Source organism: Scatophagus argus, chromosome 21 (assembly GCF_020382885.2).
Source record: "Scatophagus argus isolate fScaArg1 chromosome 21, fScaArg1.pri, whole genome shotgun sequence".
NCBI classification, from domain to species: domain Eukaryota; kingdom Metazoa; phylum Chordata; class Actinopteri; family Scatophagidae; genus Scatophagus; species Scatophagus argus.
Genome location: NC_058513.1, coordinates 1,047,270 through 1,071,283, shown reverse-complemented (window position 1 = coordinate 1,071,283; position 24,014 = coordinate 1,047,270). Strand labels below are relative to the sequence as shown.

The window sequence follows — 24,014 nt, the reverse complement described above, 5'->3', positions numbered from 1 at the left end:
TTCTCGGCAAATCCGAAGGTGTTCAAGAGTGAGTTTAAGGTACAAAGTGTCTCTGTCATGATACTGTGTAATTTTTGGTCGATAAAGGCACTTGAAGTAAAATGACAATTAAAGTACATTAATGATGCAAATCACACATATAAAGCAGCAGCTTGAAAAAGACGTCAGAACAGAATACTTGGTGCCCACTTGCCTTGACAGCAGCAGTGACAGCAGCAGTGGCTGCAATGCTCAGCCCCTGTTTTCCGAAGTTGACCATGGTCTCATAGCTCCTCTCTTTGGCCTGCACAATATACTCATCTATTTCCTGTAGGGAGACATCAATAAGACTTCTCCAGTAGACAGTTTTACTAAGTAAAAACGGTGATATAATAATATCCTCGACAACAAACAGTCCATGTATACAGAGGCAGCCTTGGATGGATGGATGGATGATCTTACCTTCTCCCTGGAGGACAGCAGAGGGTGCAGACACTTCCTGTAAATGAGACTTGCTCCTCTAGTGTAGGGGGACAGAAGCCAGATTACAATGGCTATCTTCAACTCATAGTACAGAGGAAACCTGGATATGTACATATGCACGCACATACAGACAGACAGACACACACACACACACAAAAAAACATCCCAACATTAAGAGGGGCTTTTCACAGCAGGAACTTGAGCAAGGCACCTAACCCTCTAAATGCTCCCCAGGCACCTGACATGGCAGCCCACTGCTCCCGTGTGTGCTCACTGCATGTAGTGTGCTGTGTTACCTGTGTGTTCAACCAGGGATTGGTTAAATGGAGACTGAAAAATTCACTGTGTATAAACATATACTGCCAAATAAACTTTCTTCTTCTTCACTTCTAACATACAGCTGCTGTCAATCTCCCACTCTGCATTACTGCTAGTCAGCAGTACTGCTGATGATGACTGGTCAGGCAGATGACAACGACGACTTTAGCTACAACAAACAACAGCGGCAATCATCGTTTTGCTAATGCATCTGTATTGACCAGGAAAACCAATTCTTTAAAAAGAACAGCAGCGGAGAAAGCACTCAGGATTTGTGGAGAAGATCACAAATCACTAGGACATGGAGTCAACATTTACAACACGAGACATCGACAAGAAGATTTCTCAGCGTCAGAAATGAGTCATAGCAAATGGTCAAATAATGCAGTGACAAATAAACAGAAAAAATGTGTTTTTGGATTTCTAAATGAGCGTCCCAATGCGTGCAGAGGAGCAAACTGGAAAAAAAAAAACAGAAGTAAGTAGGATGCCACTTTGGGCCACCAAATGCCACCGATTTCCCACAGTACCATCACCTGTGGTCGGAGTAAAGGCTTAGTGGTGCGTTCACATTTACAGGTAGAAAGATGAGTGCCGTGCAGAACAGACCACTCAGAGGACATCTCACACTCCCCACATCAAGCCAAAGGGCATTTTCTACATCTCTAAGTAGGTGAGGTTCAGTTAGCAATGAATGGGATTCTGCTGAATTACCATTGCTTGACTTTTAATATATGAATGAAGCAGTCTCACACAAGTGGTTGGGGTTAACTCCATATGTCAATACAATGCAATGGAATATCCGTTAGTGACACCATTTTGTGTAGATGTTAACTAAGATACGAGCATGTGTGTGTGTGTGTGTGTCACTCACCATGCCAGTGTCAAGTCGGTAATGGTCTCTACCACAGTGTAGAGGGCAAACACAATCCAGTACATCATCCATCGCACCTACACAAACACACACAAACAGAAAGAACACTGAGAAAGAAAGATACACCAATAAACTGATCAGGGTGATATATCAACCAATACAAGCTTATTGCAGCACATTGGCACTGGTATATACATGAGCTGATAAGCAACTACAAGAAATTGTAATGTGGAAATGAAAGATTTCTCAAAACAAGACTTGAGGTTGTTTCTAAAGATCACATAATCTGTCCACTAGAGAGCACTGACAAATCTACACCGGAAAATGTTAGCTCACTATACATCTTTGTCACGATTTAACCGTTAAAAACCATCTGTTTTTAAAAATGTGCCAATATATGATCACTGAATTTTCAAAATCAATATCAGCCTAAAAAAAATTCTGTATCGTGGGGTTGTACAAAAGAACTTGATTCCATTTTCAATTTCTACACCTGACCTACAGTTTGATGACAGAAACTACAAAAAATACCAGTTTATTTGACTTCTGCATCACCTGATACGATTGTGGTAAGAAAATCAAATGACAGACATTTGAACCACCATACTATTCTGATCTTCATCACTAAAACAGGGAAACAGGTATTCTGATAGAGTAGAGCTATCGCAAGCTAAGAAGAAATAAAACGGGAAATGAAAAAGAACAGAAAGAGATGTGAGGTCTGACTAGTGAAGCTGATTCACTGCCTATTGATCTACTAACCCTGTTGTGAATTTCTGAACAGGTGAAAATGGTAATTATGATCAAAACTTTAATAAGTGGATTTAAGCGACTTTAATACTTGGTAAGAATTTGAGGCTTAGATGGTATTCTGCCTTTTCCCTTTCCTTTTTTCCTTCAACTCTTTCTCTCTCAAGCAAGTAGTAGTGAAGGGCAAACAGGGGTTTAGGATTTTTTTTTTCTTTCTTTCTTTGCTTTTATGCTTTCTGCTGTCCTCCCTGCGCTCTCTGTCCCTCTTTAAGGGCTTTCCAGGCTCTTGTGGCTGGATTTCCATATCAAAGCCAGTGGTACACGGTGGCAGGCGGGCAGACAGTCACATGGCAGGCTGAGGTATTAGCCAGACCCGGTCGCTGCCGCATGACTGAACACACACTGACACTGGCTAATGAAATGTCAGTGTGTGTGTGTGTGTGGGTGGAGAAGTGAGGGAGTAAAGTATGTGTTTGAAAAAAGGAGAACAAGATAGATGGAGAAAGAACACAAACACACACATTCACCTGTCTCACAAGCACAAACTCTCACAATAACAAACACACACACACACACATCTGAAGTCCTCAGGCAGACAATGAACACACACACACATACACACAGACAGACACACTACACATTACTACTGGACTGGTTAATTGGTGACCTCATAGTGAACTCGCTCTACACTTCTACACTCACACACGCACAAAGAGGCTCATGGGAATGATACATGTAAAGGAGAGAGAGAGAGTGAAACAGAGGCAATGAGATGGAGAGGACATTAATTTATATGTTTCAATCTACTTCTGCCTCCACTGCTTCTGCCTCTCTTTTTCCCCCCTCACTTTCATCTCCTACTTTGTGCCACTTTCCATCTCTGTATCTTCTCTTGTCTTTCCTCTTTCCCTCCTTTCTTCATCTCATCAGTAGAGAGGACATTAAGATGTGACCTCAGTGAAATATACAGCAGCCATTTTGCCTTCCTGAGGCAATAGCAGACATTTACTGGCCCCGTCTGTGAATAACTGCCTTCCATTAAAAGAGAGGAGGAAAAAAAAAAAAAAACACCTGACATCAGCTCTTTAAAGCCACTGGGCCCACTGGTAATGCGAAGCTTGGTAGACAGAGTACGAAGACATAGCTGGGCAGCAAGTTTCATTTAGTTAAGTGACTAATAAATAATTGAAATGAGTAAATATTGTTAAGTTGGATTTGCTTTAAAAGATGAATTGTGAACTGAATGGGTAAAATACTGCCACGGGGAGAGGAAAACGCCACAGTAACAAATTGATGGCAAAATTGTAAAATTGTGACTGTGCTTGTTTTTCTACAGTACCTGGAATTCAGTTCTTGCAGACCTAAGAAGGGGCAGAATATATGCCCACAAATGTTCTAGTACGCCATTAAACACCTACCAGCACAAAGAGCATCAGCAACATGTGGAAGATGGTAAAAAATAAATTCAATGTTTACAATGGCTAAAGGCTACTGTGTTTACTACCCTATTTGTAGTAGGTTATCATCTCTCATCAAAATATACCATCTTATGTTAATGTACACAGGGTTTATTGTTTTGTTTTACCGTGGTACTGATTTGGGAGTTGGGAGTAAGGGTAAGAATATTAGGAAAGAACAAATTCAATTTTGTGAATTTGTTAGATTGATAAAGTGATCACGAAAAGCTGATGGCTTTACAAAGAGCAGTGTATGATCCTTCAGGTTCATCCTCTCGTGAGACCTTCATTCACTGCTTCAGCTCTCCTCTTGACATTTTCTGAAGGTGCCACAAAATACAAAGTGTGCAGCTGAGGTCTTCCTTCCATTCACTAAATAAATAAAAGGTAAAATCTGGACATCAATTGTACATGCTGAGCAGGAGAAACTATATGTATGTAGGCTTTAGAACAGTGGGGGTAGTGTACCTGCCAAATGGTGAGATTGAAATTTATTTATTTTTTGTCAGTTAACAAAGCTATCCATCCATCCATATTCTATCACTGCTTATCCTTTGCAGGGTTGCAGGTGGTTGAAGCAGGTCACCAGTCGATCACAGGGGTGACACATAGAGACAAACAATCAGTCATACTCACATTTACACCTATGGGCAGTTTTTGAGTCACCGATCAACCTAACCTACATGTCTTTGGACTGGCGGAATAACCCAGAACACTCAGAGGGAACCCACAGAGGCATGAGAACATACAACCTCCACACAGAAAGGACACGGCCAGCTAGCAACTCCGAACCCAGAACCTTCTTACTGTGACGCAACAGTGCTAAGCACTGGTTATATTTTACATCTAAACGTGCTCAACAATTAACCGAAAAAAAATGTCAGTTTAAAATGCATGAGACTGAGACGCCGAGATAAGAGTGGAGAGAGAGTGGGGTGCAAAATGACTGGACTACAACTGCACAGGTGTGTGTCGTAACCATTTGGCTACGAAGACGTTCAACAAAAATACAATATAATGATAAACAGGCATTTGGTGCGTGTATCGTGACAATCATGATTCAAATTTGTTATAGTGTTAGAGCATTTTGATGTCCAAAGCATGATTTTTAAAAAAAGAAAAAATGCAAAACTAACAATTTTTAACAACACAGCTCACAGCATTGAATGTACCTTTTATTATTTTACATGTAATTTTGAAAAACATCTGCCATATTGTGGCATGCACCTCACTTCATTAGGAGTGTAAAAAAAAACCCAAAAAAACAATGCAGTTGAGTATCAGTTTTTAAACTAGTTATAAATAGTTCACATGCAAAATTCATGGCCATGGGTCATTTTGTGTGACATCAGTTCAGACAAAGAAAGTCAGCACACACTGCTACTGCCCACAGTATCTTTATATAATGATTTTTATCCTTTTAACGTGATATGTATCCAGGTTCTTGCAGATACACTGCCCCTACACTCTATGCCATTTGATGAGGACAGAAACACACCCTGTATATCACTCACAATATAATTAAACAGCACTACATCCTCCAAAATGATCACATATTTGAATCAACGCCTTTCTAAAACATTAACATGAGAACCTTTAAGAAGAGACTGTCTCCTACAGGTCTGATGAATTAGACTGCACCAGGTGAATCTAATAAACTGGCTAAGGAGTGCACATTACTATCATAGTTTAGCAGTTTAGCACAAACAAGCCTTGATAATTTTCTGTTTTTCATTTCCATGCATTCTTTCCTTGTGGATAAAGACAAGGAGAAACTAAGTGAAGCTCAAAGTGGAGTCACAGCTTACTGTGTCTGAACCTGTGAGCTGATGTGTTAAAGATGTGTGTGAATGTGCTACTTACTGAGCAGATTTCATTCTCACTGACATTAGTTACATCATCCAACTCCACCAAGAAGACTTTAAATCTATATGCATGTATACGTTCCCATCATATCCTTGCTTAAAATGGAAATCAGTGCTGAGAAACAACTCACACTGTGCTCCAATGATTTTAGAAAGTACACTCAATGTCTACAAATACAGACAGCTAAACTGCATACTGTCATCATCAGGTGACACTCTGGAGATATTTTAATAGAGATGGGTGTCACTGAAATGGCAGGACTTCAGCTGCTGATTTAAAAGTGCACAAATTTTGCAGCAAGATAACTCTATTAAATGTATATGGGCTCCAGATTTAAGTCTGTCCCTCTGCTTATGGCTGGAGGAGATTTGTAAATATACACTTAAAACTGAACTGTGCACTCAAATAACTTCTGAACTGAAATGCATTTAGAGAGATATTCATCTTGAGAAGAATTAATTTGACAAAGTGATTATCGTCGACATAAAACTTCATACCGAATATTAAGAGGGCCATGTCTAATCTTTTCCTTTCCAAACTGTATTTACATATATCACTTGCAGAACTATTGGTACCAAGGCTTAGGTAATGCATAATACTGTATATATACAGCAACCTAACTCTTCCAAAGTGAGTTCTTGAAATAGTGTTTCTTAAAGCCTGTGGAGAAGATTTGCTCTTGTGTTTAAACTTAAAAAGGTCCAGTGTGTAAGATTTAGTGCCAACTAGGCAGTGAGGCTGCCTCACCCTGCCCTCCCTTTCCAGGCCACTAAATATGTGAAAAACGTCAGTGGACCTCTCTACAGCCACTGTTTCTGTTGTCCATTCTTGGCTACTGTAGAAACATGGTAAACTCCATAGAAGAGGACCTGTTTCCTCTGTAGAAATAAAAAGCTCATTCTAAGGTAATGAAAATACCATGATTTGAGTTTCAGACATTTGTAATAAAAACATATACTTATCATGAATTCCTTTTCAGCCAATAGATTCATCTGAATCCTATACACTGGACCTTTAACTGGGAGCCTTATTCTGGACCTAAACATCTCCCTCATTATTCAGCTAGCTCACAAATTTGTCACTGCAGGATCTGAATATGTCCAATACTTCAGGGCTTTTAAGTGACAAGAAGGAAAAAAAATGAATACCTGACACATTTAACAATCTAGACAAGGTAATTAAGTTTACTAACTAGCCACTGGCCACAGGTAGACCTGTGATTAAAAGCAACAACTTCATGCTCTTTCTGTCAGGGTGGTTGGAGGCATGCTGGGTCACGCAGAAAATCGGTAACATATCTACCCGAGGTAAAACAAGAAAAAAGTAAGAGACAGTACTAATAAATTCCTCCTGGAAGCACATCAGACAGATATTTCATAACTTCATCTTCAACCAGGAGTATGTAAGGTGGGTGGGGGAGAGGAAAGGCTTCACTTGAAGCCAATGAAATTTGTAAATAGTTTTGGAATACCGTTGCTCATTAAAGCAGTCCATAAACACATGGGTTTTGTTGGCTGCAAGACAGCTATTACAGAAGGAGGGACCTATCAGTGCTGTTTGGTTTTAGGAGTGATCAACAACTTAGAAAGAATGGAAAAAGAGGAGAAGCAGCCACATCTCACTTCCACATGCTGCTGCTTGCACACACTGTGTTGGGCTTTGTTAGAACCTGGTCAACACACACAGACACACACACACACACATAAAGTATGGAGCCAATTTCAAATAAACTTTACTTCACATGTGAAGTTAATACAGCATAAGGCTTGACCTGCCAATTGATGTGGACATACCACATGCAGCAGTAGGTGTCATCAACTTCTCAAGTGCTAAATCTAATCACAAGATCACATGCACAAATGAAATGACAATGTGCATCACCACAGCTTCCGTTTTTAGAAAAATAAAATTTGTAGTGTTAATTTATACAGCATAAGGCTGCCACAATACCAAATTAAAACTTAAACTTTGATATAATAACAGTATAAAAAAACTGTATTTGATACCTCTTTCAATACCACAACAATTAAAAAAAAGTGCTTTGCATACAAAATGAGCAAATTTTTTTGTAAATTTATTAACAACATGCACACAATGCCGGTACAGAAAACCTGACTGAACACCAACACATCTGTAACAACGTTAAGCAGCCTTGGGTTGAAAATCTGCAGATGTTGTATTGTTTTAAACACAAGGTACTGAAAACGTATCAATACTTCACACTACACTTAAAACTCTTGACAACACAGCTTGCAAACCAACATGGATCTTGTGATGCTTAATTTGGAATTTTGTTTACAAAGATAATAAAGTTTTGCACACTGCGTTTTCCTTGCATAACGAGACCAGTGGATTCATTTTAAAGCTACGATGCATTCTGTGTTTGTTATAGTGAGAATTCAGCTGGTAAATTTGGCTAGCTACTTCAAAGCCTCAAACCCTTCACCTGTACACATTTAGGGTTTAGTATCCGTGTATGAACTTATGGGGCAGCCGTGGCCTAGAGGTTGGAGAAGCAGCTTGTGATCGGAAGGTTGCTGGTTTGATTCCCCCACCGCATGGGCAGGAAAAATTTGAGTGTGGTGGAGTGATAATGTCCCCACCCCCAATTAGCCGACTGATGTGCCCTTGAGCAAGGCACTTAACCCCCAATATATGCTCCCCGGGCGCTTGATGCTGCCCACTGCTCCTGTGTGTGTTTCACTGCATGTTGCATGTGTGTGTGTTTCAATCAGTGATGGGTTAAATGCAGAGAAGTAATTTCCCAGCTTGGGATTAATTAATTAATAAAGTAACTGAAATTTAAAAAAAATTAAATTATCACATAAAAATCAAGCAGCTAATCCAAACATGCTGACTGATGCTCATGAACTTACATATTCCTTGACATTTTTGGTCTTGACAGCTTTGTAAGAGTAGTATGCAGGATACAGAGTCCCAAACACCAGCCTGTATGGACAAAGAACACACAACATGAAGTTCATTGCATTTACAATTATGTTTAATAACCACAATTAGCCCTTTACTATTATTTCTCACAAACTTGCAAACCTGGAAACAAAAAACACATTGCTGAAATGCCCTCAACATTTTGACAACAATGACAGACCTGGCTAAATGTGCACTGTAAACAGCCATACATATGCTATTTGAATATAGACTTATCAGATGGATCTACATTACACGCTTACACACTGTGCAGCTTATTTTTAAGTTTACAGCAAACTACACCAGCCTGTTTGCACTGAAAGCTGAAATCGTCTTGTGGGGTTTTCAAATGGTAGAAGAAACACTGATAGATACAAACCACAGTCTATATTCTAACTCCACCTTCACTGTCTGATTTCTACAACCACAACAGTTTCCCCACACACTTGCAAAGGGGATTTTACACTCACACCAACATGCCACTACAGTATAATCCTAAATGCAAACTGAGGCTTACATATAAAATTGTGATTTTCCAGTTAAAGGCCATCATCTGTTTCAGCAGAACAATCTGGGGACTAGGATATTTATATCCTGCTATGATGGGGTGATGGGTCCTGACCCACAAACTGAAAACCACTGGAACACAAGACAATGACTCAATGTTTCCTCCGTAATCTTCTGTAGCAGCAGTGGTTAGGGGTAATGTGGGGTTTGGTTTCATGTCTGGTCCACTGCAGGCTTCAACACTACCTCAGTACTGCAATCTTTTTTGCTCTTTTGCACTTAGATACACAGCCTTTGCTATGTAATAATGTAGCCATTGTTTGAATTTGAGTGTCTTCGAGATAGGGTGCTTTTGCACTGTTGAGGAACTTACAGTTTTTGTAGATGGTTCTGTTTGCTAAATGTCAATGAGTCTACATTACTTATTTTGTCTTAGCAAAGGTTGAGTTTCAGTTTGAATTGCTGCACAAAAAAACAGAGACACTGCACTTTTAAAAGGGAAACATAGTTTGAATACACTATAAAATATATTTTTTAATGTTTGAATATTTTAAGTTATTTACCCTCTGTTATAAATATTTATTCACGTAATTTTAACTATACTGCTTGCAGAAAGCTTATTTATTTCAAAGCTTTTTGTCAGATGCTGAGCATGTCCTTCACTGGTGCCCATCTTTTACACGCATTATACAGACAAAAGTATTTGGACAGGGGATGTTTTTCAGGGCTTGGGTGAAGGCTCTTGCTTCCACTGAAGGGAAATCTTAATGCTAAAGCATACCAAGACCTTTTTGGACAATGCTATGCTTCCAACTTTGTGGCAACAGTTTGGGGAAGGTCCTCTCCTATATCAACATGACTGTACTCCAGTGCACAAAGCAAGGTCCATAAACACATGGTTGGATGAGTTTGGTGTGGAAGAACTTGACTGGCCTGCACAGAGCCCTGACCTCAGCCCCATCCAAAACCTTCGGGATGAACAGGAATGGAGACTGCAAGCCAGGACTTTTCATCCAATATCAGTGCCTGACTTCACAAACGTTCTACTGCATGAATGGACAAAGATACTATATAATGTAGCGTTTAGACAGGCTGTGTAATATCATTAGGTTCACCATTGACATCTTGGTGAAACCCATAATATCAATGCTGGCATTTCAGTGGTGAGCTGTTAAGTAACTCCTCTCCAACTCAAACCCTGTGTCCATATGCGGAGATATTATTATTGCAGTCACTTCATCTCAATGGAGAGCGGTAATCGTCACAACGATCCTATTGATGTTTATGGCTACTGTGCAGCACCTACTGAAATCAACAGAGCTAGCTTTCATTACTATCTCTCCCTCTCACTCACACACACACACACACACACACACATGCACAACAGTGAAAGCACAAACAAAAGAATGAATATCCACACCCTCACTCAAACACACAGAGTAACAAGGGCAGTTTGTTCAACCTCTCTGCTCTCAGCTACACACTATATTTTCTTCCTGACAGAACTCTCCCTGTGTGTGTATGAGAGAAAGAGAGAAAGAGAGGGAGCAAGAAAAACAACTAGATCAATTTATAGCATGACACTCCTTCCCTCCAATCCCTCTCTTTAACATTCTTGTGCTCCTCCTTTCTCCTCCCCCCACACACTGAGCTTGCCATGTCTACAGCACAGTGTGTTCTTTGCAGATCTGCCTAGAATGCATGCAAGATCTGGACCTGTTCAGCTGGAATACAGAGCGACTGCACACTCAGCCATTACAGCTGACACTAACTGGTGCATTTCAAGAGCTTTGTCAAGTTTAGAGGCTAATCAGTTATCAGGAAACCAGGAGAGAAATAATTTTAAAAAAGAATGGTAAGACTCAATGCAGGCGAGGCTTGAAGTGTGCGATATGACAAGACACTGCAAGACAATATAAATTTGCCTTCTGTCAGACATTGTGCCATTCCATTGATACTGTGATAGCTATCCATTCACCTCTGCTTGTGGGAGGCCATTGTGGATAAGTTTGCAAATAGAAGGGCAAAACTGTTTTGAAAAACTGAGTTTTTAGTACCTTGATTTGTTACAAATTTACAGGTTCACAATTTTTTTGTTGTTTTACAGAGTTCAAACAGACATAATAGTGGCATGGATGACTTTTAATTTGAAATAGATACGGGAGGTGTAGCATTTGTACTAACAGAGTAACAGGAATCAAAATCAGGCTTTGAACTAATTATATGATACCAACAGAGGGAATCAGAAATAAAGGTCTGCTTCTAATACAAGCCTGCTCCTTATAAAAGCCTGGTACATATGTACATACACAAAGCTAAAAGCTGTGGTGAAGAAATACACAGTTTACATATGTACCTATCCATCTACCAGATATCGAGAGGGAGAAAGAGAGAGAGAGATTTAAACTACAACAGTTTCTGTTAAAAATAACTTAACTGACTGAAAAACTGCACGATGGTAAAATCAGATTAAACCTTAAACGTTTCAGCTGGTAATAACATTGTCATTGTGAACAGGGTCAAGAGAAAAAGGACTGAGGGAGAGAGGGAAAGAAAAAAAAAAAGAAATCGAAGGAGGCATGATTTTACTTGGCTGGCAACATGGACTGGCAGACGTGAGCTGCTGAATTTAAACCGACCCAGTATTTAAATAGGCATAAGGAAGAAGAGAAGAACCATGACTGCTCCTGTAAAGGGCCCTGACCCACCAAACAGATGCAAAAACAGGCGCTGGAAAATTCTGTGTAGCTCTGCACAGTCGCTACCACTCCAAGGTCTTAAGCTTGTTGAAACAGTAAGCACAAACACAAAAATCAGTGGAAACAACAGCAGCTGAAACACTGATTTACTTGGCTGAACATGGTTCGATATTCAACATGATCCAACAGTCACTTGGCCACCAGCTCGTGCCAACAACGATGGCAATGATGACTGCAAAAAGCGGGGATGTGTGGCCAGCCGCAGACCAGGACAGAAGAATGAGTGCATCTTGTGCAGGAACTCAATTCTTGTTCAGTGAGTAACTTCAGTTTTTCTTTTCTTTTTTTAGGATTTCACAACTTATCAGTGAAAGACAGGAACAGCTTGAACTACTGTTCATGTCAAGTTCTGTTCAAAAGATTACACCAGGGTTTCAGCCTGGTATGTTACCAACAGATCAGAAGGGAAATCAAGAAGCAAACAGAGTCAGTCTTCATACGACCTACTGCATAAAAGTCCACTGCTGCCATTATCAGGGCACCTTACCGGCTTATAAAAGTTCCAAGTCCCCTTTGTTATCAATGCTTTATAGCTTTTCCAGCGCTTCAGATGCTCCTATTTTATCTTTGCTCAGTTTATTGTCCGTGAGGTCTGGGATATAGAGACAAATAAGGTTGGTTTCAACGGAACGGATCTCTCACTACTGATGTCCAGTGACACATTTCTGGAACAATGTGTGATCTAATTTCAAGTGACATACTGTCATGGCGCTGTTGTCCCACATCAAATAGTGATTTCTTTTAATTTTTGGTGGTGGTGCTGACCCAAAACAATAAATCATAACTGTTTATGATCTGCTCTTAGATACCAAACACAGCAACCTAGATAACATAGACTTTTGTCATGCACTCCCACAACATTATTGGACTCACAATGGACAGTTTAAAAGAAAAAAAAATACTGCATAATCAGGTGTTATTTTTCACTTCACACTTTCTTCCTTGTGAAAACCTTTCTGCCCTCAACACAAACACAAAAAATAAAAATAAAAAACAGACAATGCAGCCAGAGACTTAATGTTTGATGTTAGTAGTGGCCCATGTAGGCTGGAGCCTTAAGCATAGAGGAATAATGCACTATACAGCTTAGGGAAGCTCAATTCTTCCTATTTTTTTTTCCATTTTCAAACTTGTAGTGTTCAGACCCAATGGACTCTGACTAGAGGACATACAGTAGACAGCACACAGTCGCTTCTGCAGACACAAAAGGCTTTATACAACCAAGCACTCACCAATAAAGTGGAAACACACTTAAATGCATAAAATCCATAGCGCTGATACATGATCAAAGAAATGACACCAGTTCTGGCAAGACAACAGCTGTCAAAGGTCATCAACTTTTAATAAAAATGAATGACTACTGGCCAGTTTTGCTGCTCATAGAACTTTTCGTGCGATTGCACAGTTCATGCAATATGATCTTTTTCACTCTCTTTCCAGTCATCTCTCTTTCATTCTTCCTCTTACTTACATCCTTTCCATGAATAAATCCTGCTTCACACTTGACAATATCAACAGCAGCCCAATGAGACAAATGTGACACATCTAGTGTGTCAAATTGTAGGACAATCTAGACATCGTCTTAGACAGCTGATGACATCATGACGAAAAGAGTCATGTCAGATTTTTGTTATCCTGTTTGACAATTTCCAAGTTTAGTCAAGAGAAGACGTTTGTGGTCAAGTCCATGCAAAATTAAAGAACTGGGAAAACGTTTTGTGTTATCTAGTTCCTCCAAAAAAATGTACAGATGTGTCTGCTTCTCGATGACTGCCCAGAGTGTAATCTGCCATGTCACAGCAGGAATCTAAGGTTCTATCATCATCTTATCTGCAACAGTGGCCATTTGAACAGTCAGGAATACCCTGTCTGGTTGAGGAACAAAGACAGCCTTAGCCTGGCCACCATATGGTTTTGATTTCAATTTCCAATGGTGGTAGAAACCTCAAAGGACGCCGAGCACCTGGTGAGGCACTCACACCCTCGCCTTGAACCTATATATGAGATGAATGAATGAGAACTTAAAAATGAGTACTTTAGATTGTAAAAGAACACAGAATTTAACAGCTGAAGTTAAATGATACAAGTGTGGAGAATTTCACAACAACATCAACCTACAAATACATACTGACAGACTGTCTACAGTCTTGGCAACAAGAGAGCCGCCAACAACCACAGCAGTTTATTTTTCCTGCTGTTGCCATAGAAACAGCCAGGCTGCCAAAGCTTCTATACTCGCTCTTCACTTCTACATCTCTGTCACACTCTGTAATTTTAACTAACTGCTTTATTTGCAGGAAGGCAGAGAACAATACTGCTCAAACATCTGTCCAGAAAATGAAACATTTTTAAGTGCATCCCTTTCATCTCTTATATTGGTATGTGTGTGTTTGTGTGTGTGCATTTTTGTAGTGGAAAAACTGGTTGCACAACAATCCAGACCCTCCACTGTCCTGTCCAAGCACACACGAACAGCAGTCTGGTGGGGGGGGGTGTTAACATGCTGTCATAGAAACATGAGTGTCAGGACTGTCTCTAAATGTCACTCAGTATTCCAGAACAAACAGCACTGTAGAACAATCACATTCAAGCAGTTCTTCTCTTGCAGTATAATGTGAAGGCCTTGTGTTTGGCTAGCAGATCTTAGTTATGCTAATGAGGGGCAATTGCTGATGCTGTGATAATAGCAGGTATTTGTGTCTCAGTTGCTTCTAATTTGCTTTGACTGCAGTGAGAGTCTAGTCAGTCTAGTCTACTTGCAGGATGTTTTGTTATACAGGAAATGGGGGGTGTGTGGGTGTGGCGGGTTCCTCTGGAACAGCAGGACAATCAAGGACAGCAATAATAACCCTCTGGAGTGGACAAATCATCTGACAGTCATTTCATGGGCTGCACTCAATGCAAATGTGCACATTCTGCAATATACTTGATCATATGCGCCAAAAGAACAGCTTTTGTGTAAAAAAAATAAAAAACATTAGAAACTGATTTTTGGCTTTAGGCCCACAGGTGTCCCATACACCACCACTGTCTGTAAATGAATGGTTAGAGCAGACTTCCAGTGTTCCAGGGATATAACAACCATAATGATGGAGTCTTGATAATGACAATATACAGTGCATCAGTTGTGTAAACTAAACAGGATGCACCTGAGCTCAATTTTGAGTATCATGGCAAAAGGTGTGAATACTTATGCTTGTGTTACATTGTTACATTTGTTTTTCATTTTTAACAAATTTGCAAAAACTTCAAGCAAACTTGTTTCACTTTGTCATTATGAGGTATTTTGTGTAGAATTTTGAGGGAGAAATTTAATTGAATCCATTTTGGAATGAGACTGTAACATAACAAAATGCGGAAAAAGCGAAGCGGTGTGAATACTTTCCGGATGCACTGTATCTATTAAAGCAGCAAGACACAGGAGCTGTATGGCTAATATGCACACTTAAATACTTATTTATCACAAGTCATATTGTTATCGAAATACTAAAAAATATTATCACGCATAGCAGACTATGTTTATATCTTGCGGGCCTGACTAGAGCAGTGTTTCCCAAGCTTTCTTTTGCCACGGCACATCTTTTACATTAGAAAGATTGCGTGGCGTAACGCTGGGAAACAATGTTTCGATCGGGTGGCCGCTCCACCCGCCACGGCACGCCACCCACCCAGAGCGCTGATCGAGTTAAGCCCCCCCCCCGTATTAATGAAGAACTGCTGTCAATTCCTGCAGTATGTGTGATGTCTGTCAAACTGAGTTATAACTTTAAAATAAGAGGTGTATGTTTTCAATCAAGTTAGACCATTCAGGTTCAGTATTCTCCTGGATAGGCCAGATCTATTGCTGTTATTTCAGAACTTAATTTTATCTACAAATTTAAAGCATTGTATGGGCACAGGCTGGAAATAATAGCTTTAAAAAAAAAAAAAAAAAAATACAATGATACACAATATTTGCCATGATGCTAGCTATGCTGCATTACTTACAATGCGTCAGCCAAGGATAGACCATGTGAATTGATCTGTCCAGTCTGCAAAGCCATTTAGCTGGCTAAATCACTCTGCTGGTATGCTAATTTACTGCAGACCTGCTGGTCAACAAGGTTGTGTGAAGTGGAAACAGATATAAGAAGACATTAAATATCACAACCTCTACCATTCACATGAAGGATTGTGGCCCGCTAGGTGCTATCTATTAACAAAAAATCCTGCCAAAAAAGTCTAAACTTTGGCTAATCTTCCTTTCAAATTGCTGTATCAAAGACATTTTAATTGTCTTAAATGTACAATGACTTCTCTAAGAGTAATGTCAGAGACACAAGTCTCTCGATGAAGCAAGCACACACAAAAGACATTGTACGAGCACGGAAATGTTCTTGAAACAATTAAGTGAAAAGCAGGGCCCCTTCTTCATACCAGAACTACCATCTCTGTTTCCCTTCTCTCCCTCCTCATTCCCCTTCTTCCTATTTCAGCACCTTCTCCCCCTCTCTCTGCTTGCAGCTGAGAAAATAGCCCTGTTGCTTTTAGATGGGCCTTGACTCTGGGCTCCAGGTCAATTTCCCTGGTTTCCTGACACCATACACCACCAACAACCAGATGGAGGGAGGGGGGACGACTGGATGACATGAGAGGGAGCAGAGAAAAAGAGAGAACAAGAGCAATAAAACACAGGAGACATACCGAGAGGGAGAAACAGAGGAGAGAGGAAAAAACCTGAGATCTCCAAGATTTGAGCTTTCACCATCTGGTTTGAGCTTCAGGAATAAGAATTTGATTACATGACTTTTCCCCTACAAACACAGAGGCAGGATTGTTGAGAGAACTGCTGCTACAGCAAATGAGACTGGTTATACTCCAGGTCTGTACGTCCCCTGAGTATTTCCTCACTGGAAATAAATGACATATATCATTAAGACTGGTCCCACAGTTTTCTGATTCTCCCTATATTAAAACACTGAACACATCATAAACAAGTTTGAACTTTAGCTCAATGGTTTTGCACAGTTCTGGAGGATATCACTAGGATATCTAAAAAATTAGATATCCTAGTGTATCTTTTTAATAATATCAACGGAGCAACTGACTTGCAGAAAGCTCAAGTCAATTTAATTTTCCATTAATTCTGGTCATTCTGGTTTGCCAACACTCAGGAAAACTTTGTACTCAACATGTTAACAGATACAAAACGGGCCAAGAAAAACAAGCCATCAGACAAGCACACAAGTTGAAAACAACCCAACAGTTTATGCAGATTATCTAAACCATTTTATTTGGAGCTTAGACTGAAAACAGAACTGAACTGAAAACCCAGCACATATGGAAAGATGCTAATAATCCACAACTGCACATGAAAATTGTGCAAACTGATGCAGCTGTTGCATGTAGTTGTACCAAAAATAACATGGATGACAACCAAAAGCTGCTGCTGAGTAGGCAAAAGAAGGAGGAACAAGGGTTGGGATGAGATCCTTGATGGAGAGGCATGGATAACATAGCTGTTAATTGCCTTTCCTGGGCAAGTGACATTAATCAGTGATGTCAGCCACAAATATCAAACTTTTTAAAATGATAACAACTGGCAGCGACTGAGTGCTATATGAATCCATCTGCTGATTGTCAAAACCAGTTGACCCAGATTGGAATAGACTTGGTCAATTCGGTTGGATCAGTCGTCATGCTCAAATCATATTCATAATCTGTCAAAGAAAATAACCGAAATGTTTCTAACTTGGTAAAAGATGTGTGAGAGCATCACTCATAATAACTATCTGTTATCAGGGCCTTTCAAAGACAGAGTAATATAAATAACAGCTTCTACGTGCCACAGGCAGTGAAAGCAAACCAAAAACCACCTGAAGGGCTTGTTCTTCACTCTGCTGACAGATACAAGCAAACCAGAGCAAACAGACAGCAAACAACATTCCAACTTTGGAAAATGCAACCAGCGTGGTTTCCAATGTCAATAAAGTTCTATTGATGATGGGTTGTTAAGATAATACAGTTCTGCTCCTATAAAATGATAAGTCCCTCCATTGAGATTGACAATCTATATTGTAACAATATTGGGGTTCTTTATGACTCTTCAGCTCTTAGGCAGAAAATTCTAATGTCTTTGTCAACACCATATGGGAGGATGTAGGAAAGAGCTGGACAGATACAGACTAGGGGAGATTTATAGAAGCTGAAACCATTCCCTACAGGCTGCAGCCTAAACTTTGTTGGTCATGAAGTGCTGAGTTGAAAATCATCTGTGACAATTTAAAGTCAACAGACAGTTCAGATGGTCACTGAAAAGGAGATACACTAGAAAGAAAAGACACCTGATTCAATGGAGTGATTGTCTCCTGAGCTGCTGCTGCTTTTCTTTAAGCATTAAACACATTAAACTATGTATATTCACCACTGACATCTGGGTGAAACCCATAAGATCGATGTTGGCATTTCAGTGGTGAGCTGTTCAGCAACTCCTCTCAAACACTCCTGCTCTGGCTGCCCCCCTAACATTAGGCTGACTACCAGCGAACTTCAGGAACAACAATGGGACAATATGAAACACTACGTCCATATGCAGAGATATTATTATTGCAGTCTTTATCTCAGCGGTGTGATAATCACCAGTTATTACCAGGGATCAATGTAGTATTTTGAGTCTGATTCTAATCATCACAACTACAAACAGAGGACAGAGTAAGACCATCGATGTTTATGGCTATTGTACAGCACCTACTGAACACAACAAGGGCGGCTTTCTATACTAACACTCTCAAACACACAAACACAATGACAGCACTAACAAAAGAATGAAACACCACACCCTCACTCAGACACACAAGGGAGTAATGGGATTATATTTGTCAATGACTTTATTCTTAATTCTAAAATGCCTTGTTAATGTGGTACATTCTGCGCTTCGTATGTATTATGCAAAATGCAACATTTTGAAGTAGAGGTGGTGTGTACAAATTTTTGGAGAGGTTATGAGATGAAGTGCCCACAACTATGAAAGCCAAAAATGCTCAAATGCCGTCTTTACTCAGAACCTGGTCTTAACTGAACAGCGGTAAACTATGTACTGACCTGTGACAATTAACAAAATAATGTTTATGATCACACAGCTGGAGGGCTTTTGGTTTGAAGTTGTGTTTAAGAAAAACACCACAAGTTTTGTATTTTTCCACCACTCCCTTCTCCCTCCTTTCCACTACATTCCTATCCTCCATTACACCGAGTTATGCAACTACAGTTCCTGAATGTATATAGAGAGAAAAAGAGCGAGCATGAGAAAAAGGCATGCTGTTCAGTTATTTTTACCAAAAGTGACAATTCCAGTGTATTAAATCCGAGCGTCTTACTTTGGCTTTAGTCAGAAAGGATTTCAGTTTCAGGATTTCAGAACACTGCAATGGCAAAGTGGGTATCTAATAAAAAAAAAACAAATTCACCAGATTCGTTTCAGGAGGTTTTCCTGGTATGTTGTGGTTGCGCTGAGGTTAAATTGAGCAGGGCTAGCTAATAATATCTTCAAGATGACATCTGTACCTGACACTCCTTAGCAGACAAACATGTAGAGGCATAAAAAGTTCCACCTCACCTAACGGTTGACTCACAGGCTTGTGCATGACAATGATTCATAAACAAGTTAGCATTAAACTCAAGAGCAAATCACAAGCCACGAGCCAAGCTAGTTTGAGGCCCAACAACTATTTATACTACAAAAGAGACAATACCGTGTATTTGGTCCGCCTGCTAACTATTCGCTAACCCAAATGGTGTCTTTATTTGTTGAAAATGTTCTAATTGTTAAAATCAAAGGATTAACGTTAAGGTCGCAATTTAGTCAAAGGACAGCAACGAGTTAGCCAAGAAAGCTAACAAAGCTCAATCCGATCAGATGCCCTAATTTTCTCCATGAGGTAAAAATACCATTTCAATTCACATCCATTCCTCTCAACTGTCTTTATACTTACACAACGCTTCTCGAAATTATCCAGGACACCATGTTTCTCTCTTTTGATGTGTAGGGCTGTATGAGAAGTAGAAGACAGCCCCGGGGACAACGTTAATGGTTAGCCGTGCCGCTATAAACTTCTTTAGGCAAAACTTCGATGAGCGAATCCAGCAACAGCTATGTTAGCTATCTCGCTGTACATCGGCCATGCAACATGTCTGAAAAATGTCTCACTGTTCTCTCCTTGTAAACATAACTAAGCCATGAAATTTATATTCAAAATTATGCCTATTGTTTTGTAGCAATCTTATTCCCTGCTGATTTCCTCCTTCGCTTTCTACTTTACTCAGTTCCTGGCATTGGAACGTTGCTTCTTTACCCTGTGACGTCGACAGGAAAAGAACAACTTCCCGAAGCTACTATTGGCCAGTTCGGTGTGTTTACAATAAACTCAAACTATCATTCATTGGCCGCCTTTGCCCATGTGACCTTTGCGTTAACGGCGCTGGTAGCGGTGGAATTTAAAACTCAGCGATCTAAACTCCAATTGGTCTGTTTTCAATTCGTGGCGAGTCCCAACCAACGGGAGGGATTCAATGTATTTTCCAGGCGTTGTTGTTACGGGAGCATTTTCCTGTACCACGGAAATGGAATGGAAGTTCCAGGTCACTTACTACGGGCCAGTTCGGTCTTACAATGTTTGACGGACAAAACAGATGATCCATTGAGTCATTGTCAGCCGCAGTAGTCCAACCTTTAGTAGTCCAGCCTTTTAGTAGTCACCTTTGTTACATGCAGACAAGCACACATACGTCTTTGCATATCACACATACATGCACACAGAGTGCCAGTGTTTTATTTTTGCACACTTGCAGACCTAGAAATGGACAAAAGCTAGTGTTTCTGTCTCTCTGTCTGTCATAAAGAGATGCAGGCATGTCTGTGTGAGCAGACACACAGGAAGGCAGGCTGAGCAAAGACACCCAGGGAAGGGAGGAAGACTACACTTCATCTGTATTCATGCAAAGGCTGGAGGGCTGTGGTCAAGATATGCTTATTTGTGCTTTTCAACACACCTGCTGTAAAACAATCAGAAAATAACATTTTATTACCCCAATTTACTGCTTTGTTCATTTTAACTGCTGCTGCTGCTCTCCCCATCTCTCTCTCTCTCTCTCTCTCTCTCTCTCTCTCTCTCTCTTTCTCCATTCACTGTCCAGCACAGGGCAAATATTCTTCATATGATGCTTTTAACCTTCAATCATATCTTTACTCATAGTATTGTTGACAGTTGACTAGATTGCTGTATCCTGCATCCTATACACACACACACACACATATATATATATATATAACACACACTTATATATAACTGCTATGAAACAACAGTAAAACACTGCAAGAGAAGATGATTGGGAAATAATTCATTTCATTTATTTATTCTAGTCTGGAAAATGCAATGGATTGCCTTTTTCTTGCTCATAACATAAACCACACCAGCCTTCATGTCATAATCATATTCATTACAGTTTCCATACAGATACAAACCCCATCTGTGAGCTTCAGCATGCCTTTCTCATTGTTTGTGCACGTCCATCTGTGTTCCTAGATAATGATATCTGCGCACATAAACGTTTGTGAGCTTGTATGTGTGCGGCTATGAGCTTGCGATTTTATAGATTTGAGTATGTGCATGTTCGTGTCCACATGCGGATATGTAGGTTTTGTGTACATATGACGCGGGCACAGAGCGTGTGTCCATTTGTGTGTATGGGGGGATGAGGGGGATTGAATTCATAGCTACTTGTTATTCATGAAGGCGGCTGCTGCAGTGTGCAGCAGTGTGAGGGAGATTCCCAGTGGAGTCTCTCTGGTCACACTGCCTGTCTGGGACAGCATCAGAGGATCACAGCTGAACAGAAAACACCTCCACACTGAGCATTCAGCTGCTCCACTGCTAACCTCACAATATTGTATATTGTATAATAACAGTTGCAAAATGCAGACAGAAACATACATATTTTCAGAATTGTATAATTATACACACACATATATAGTGCCCTGATTTGTGCTCTTCTAAATAAAAGGACCACAGTGACATTTTGTGACATACCTTTTTTTTTTTTTTTTGCCATTTTACCCATGAGTCAGATTTTCTCTGTTTCAAGGTCTGGGATTCAATTTAGTTTCAACTTTTCCAAGCAGTTGGTAACTGCTAGCCAGAACCTGTCAAAATATATGCTTTCTGTCAATTTTAAAGCCATTCAGGAGGGCTTTAAATACTACATCTGTTCAATAAACATCCATCCATCCATCCATTTTCTATACCGCTTATCCGTCAGGGTCGCGGGGGAGCTGGAGCCTATCCCAGCTGACTACGGGCGAGAGGCGTGGTTCACCCTGGACTGGTCGCCAGTCAATCGCAATGTTCAATAAACAGTAGTATGTAAATAAAGTATAACAAGAAATGTGTCAGTCTGACTTCTTCATCGCTACCACAGTGCTTTTTCCTCCATTGTTGTTTCATTTTTGTATTTCATCACTCTAGCACATATGATGTTTGCTTTCTTTCCTTCCACCTTTATTCTTTTTCCTCAACTCTTTACTCTTTTACCTCATGTGTCCTTAATGTGACTGTATTTCCCTTACTGTTTCTTTACTCATTTCCCCCTACTTCTCTTTCTCTATCATTCCATCACTTTCTTTCTCTTCATCTCTTGAAACTAACCCTGGAGGTCGCTCCAGGCTGATTGCTTACTACATGCCTCACACCATACCTCAATACTGTCCTGGAGATCCCTACACTCTGCACACACCTACACACACACACACACATTGCAAAGCCGAATACATAAATACACAAGAGTACAATCCTCCATGGAGCCACATTTGCACAGAACACACACACACACAAACCTTCCCTGTCTTGTTCTCCTTCACTTTCTCGGCCTTATTCTTTCCAATTATTCTCTCTCTGTGTCTTGCTCTTTTACAGCCCAGGAAACCTCAGTGGAAGACATTGCAAAGTGCAAACTAGTAAATCCACACTGAAAGAAAGAGACCAAACAATTGCATTTTGAGTAACATGTTCAATGTAATGCAATAAAACAGGAATAAATACTTGTAACTACAAAAATAAAACAGATTATAATGAATGAAATAACATTCAAATACGAATCTAATAAACTTATGCCTCTGATGATGACTTAATGGGCTTTAAAATCTGCTGTAATTTTTAAGGGCACATACCAGGATATTTGATGATGTTAGCTTTTTAAGTGAAAATAGTGTATGCTTCACATTTTGGCTGACCGTTCTTGAATGCATACTTCATATTTGTGTTACATTCAGCCACATATGTATTTTCTCTGCTAATCTGGCAGCCACTGGTTTTCACTGCGATATGAAAATCAATTAACAGACTCTAAGCAATGGCTCGAGTTGCTTAATCCATTAATGCGTCAGTAATTCAGATTAAATTCAGACTGTTTCACAAAATGGGAAGTTTCCCCTTGAACATTAGTATAACTCACAAAGATTACCTAACAGTAATGCAGACTTGATGTTCACTGTTATTGATTACACAAGTAGAGTTTCAGCAATCTTTTGGTTAAGTTTTTTTGGTTACTATTCAGTACGAGTGATTAAACAAGACATGTTAAACCACTGGTGTAGTTTTTTATACACTACTTCTATCATGTTTTTAAAATCTTTTTTTTTCTTTGTGCTATAGCCCTCTTATAGTCCTTCATTTCATTCATGAAACTGTTATTTTCACAAGGTGATCCACTGAGGGTTGTTAACTCTGTTTTCTCCTGGTTGCAGGACACAAATACAGAGATACTGTGACACGTGTTGCAACACATAGCTGAAACTAAAATAAAAGATCATACAAGAGATTTTAAACCAGCACTGAATAATTAAATGTATCATCTCGCCACGTTAAGCCTAGAATATCAATAATTAAGTAAATGTGGTCATTTATTTTTATGGGTGTTTGTTATCAAGAATCGAACTAGATACATACCAAGTCTGCTTTTGCCCTGTGCATTATGTTTTCTGTTATGGAAATATGGAAATTATAAAAACAGTATTCAGTTCAAGTTACAAACAACGGAACTGGAGCTATTTTACAGTGGCTA

The 24,014-nt window shown here is 39.8% G+C and overlaps 1 protein-coding gene across 1 annotated transcript in view; it reads right to left on the bottom strand.

Moving 5' to 3' along the window:
* reep3b (receptor accessory protein 3b) overlaps window positions 1-20,272 on the bottom strand; it is a 36,345-nt gene extending 16,073 nt beyond the window's left edge. The window contains exons 1-5 of the mRNA XM_046377916.1: window positions 19,892-20,272; window positions 8,604-8,676; window positions 1,655-1,731; window positions 442-562; window positions 194-307 (exon numbers count right to left, since the gene is read on the bottom strand). Coding sequence (XP_046233872.1) covers window positions 194-307; window positions 442-562; window positions 1,655-1,731; window positions 8,604-8,676; window positions 19,892-19,923 — 417 coding nt within the window. The 5' untranslated portion in view covers window positions 19,924-20,272. The remainder of the gene's footprint in view (window positions 1-193; window positions 308-441; window positions 563-1,654; window positions 1,732-8,603; window positions 8,677-19,891) is intronic.
* Window positions 20,273-24,014: the final 3,742 nt, after the last annotated feature.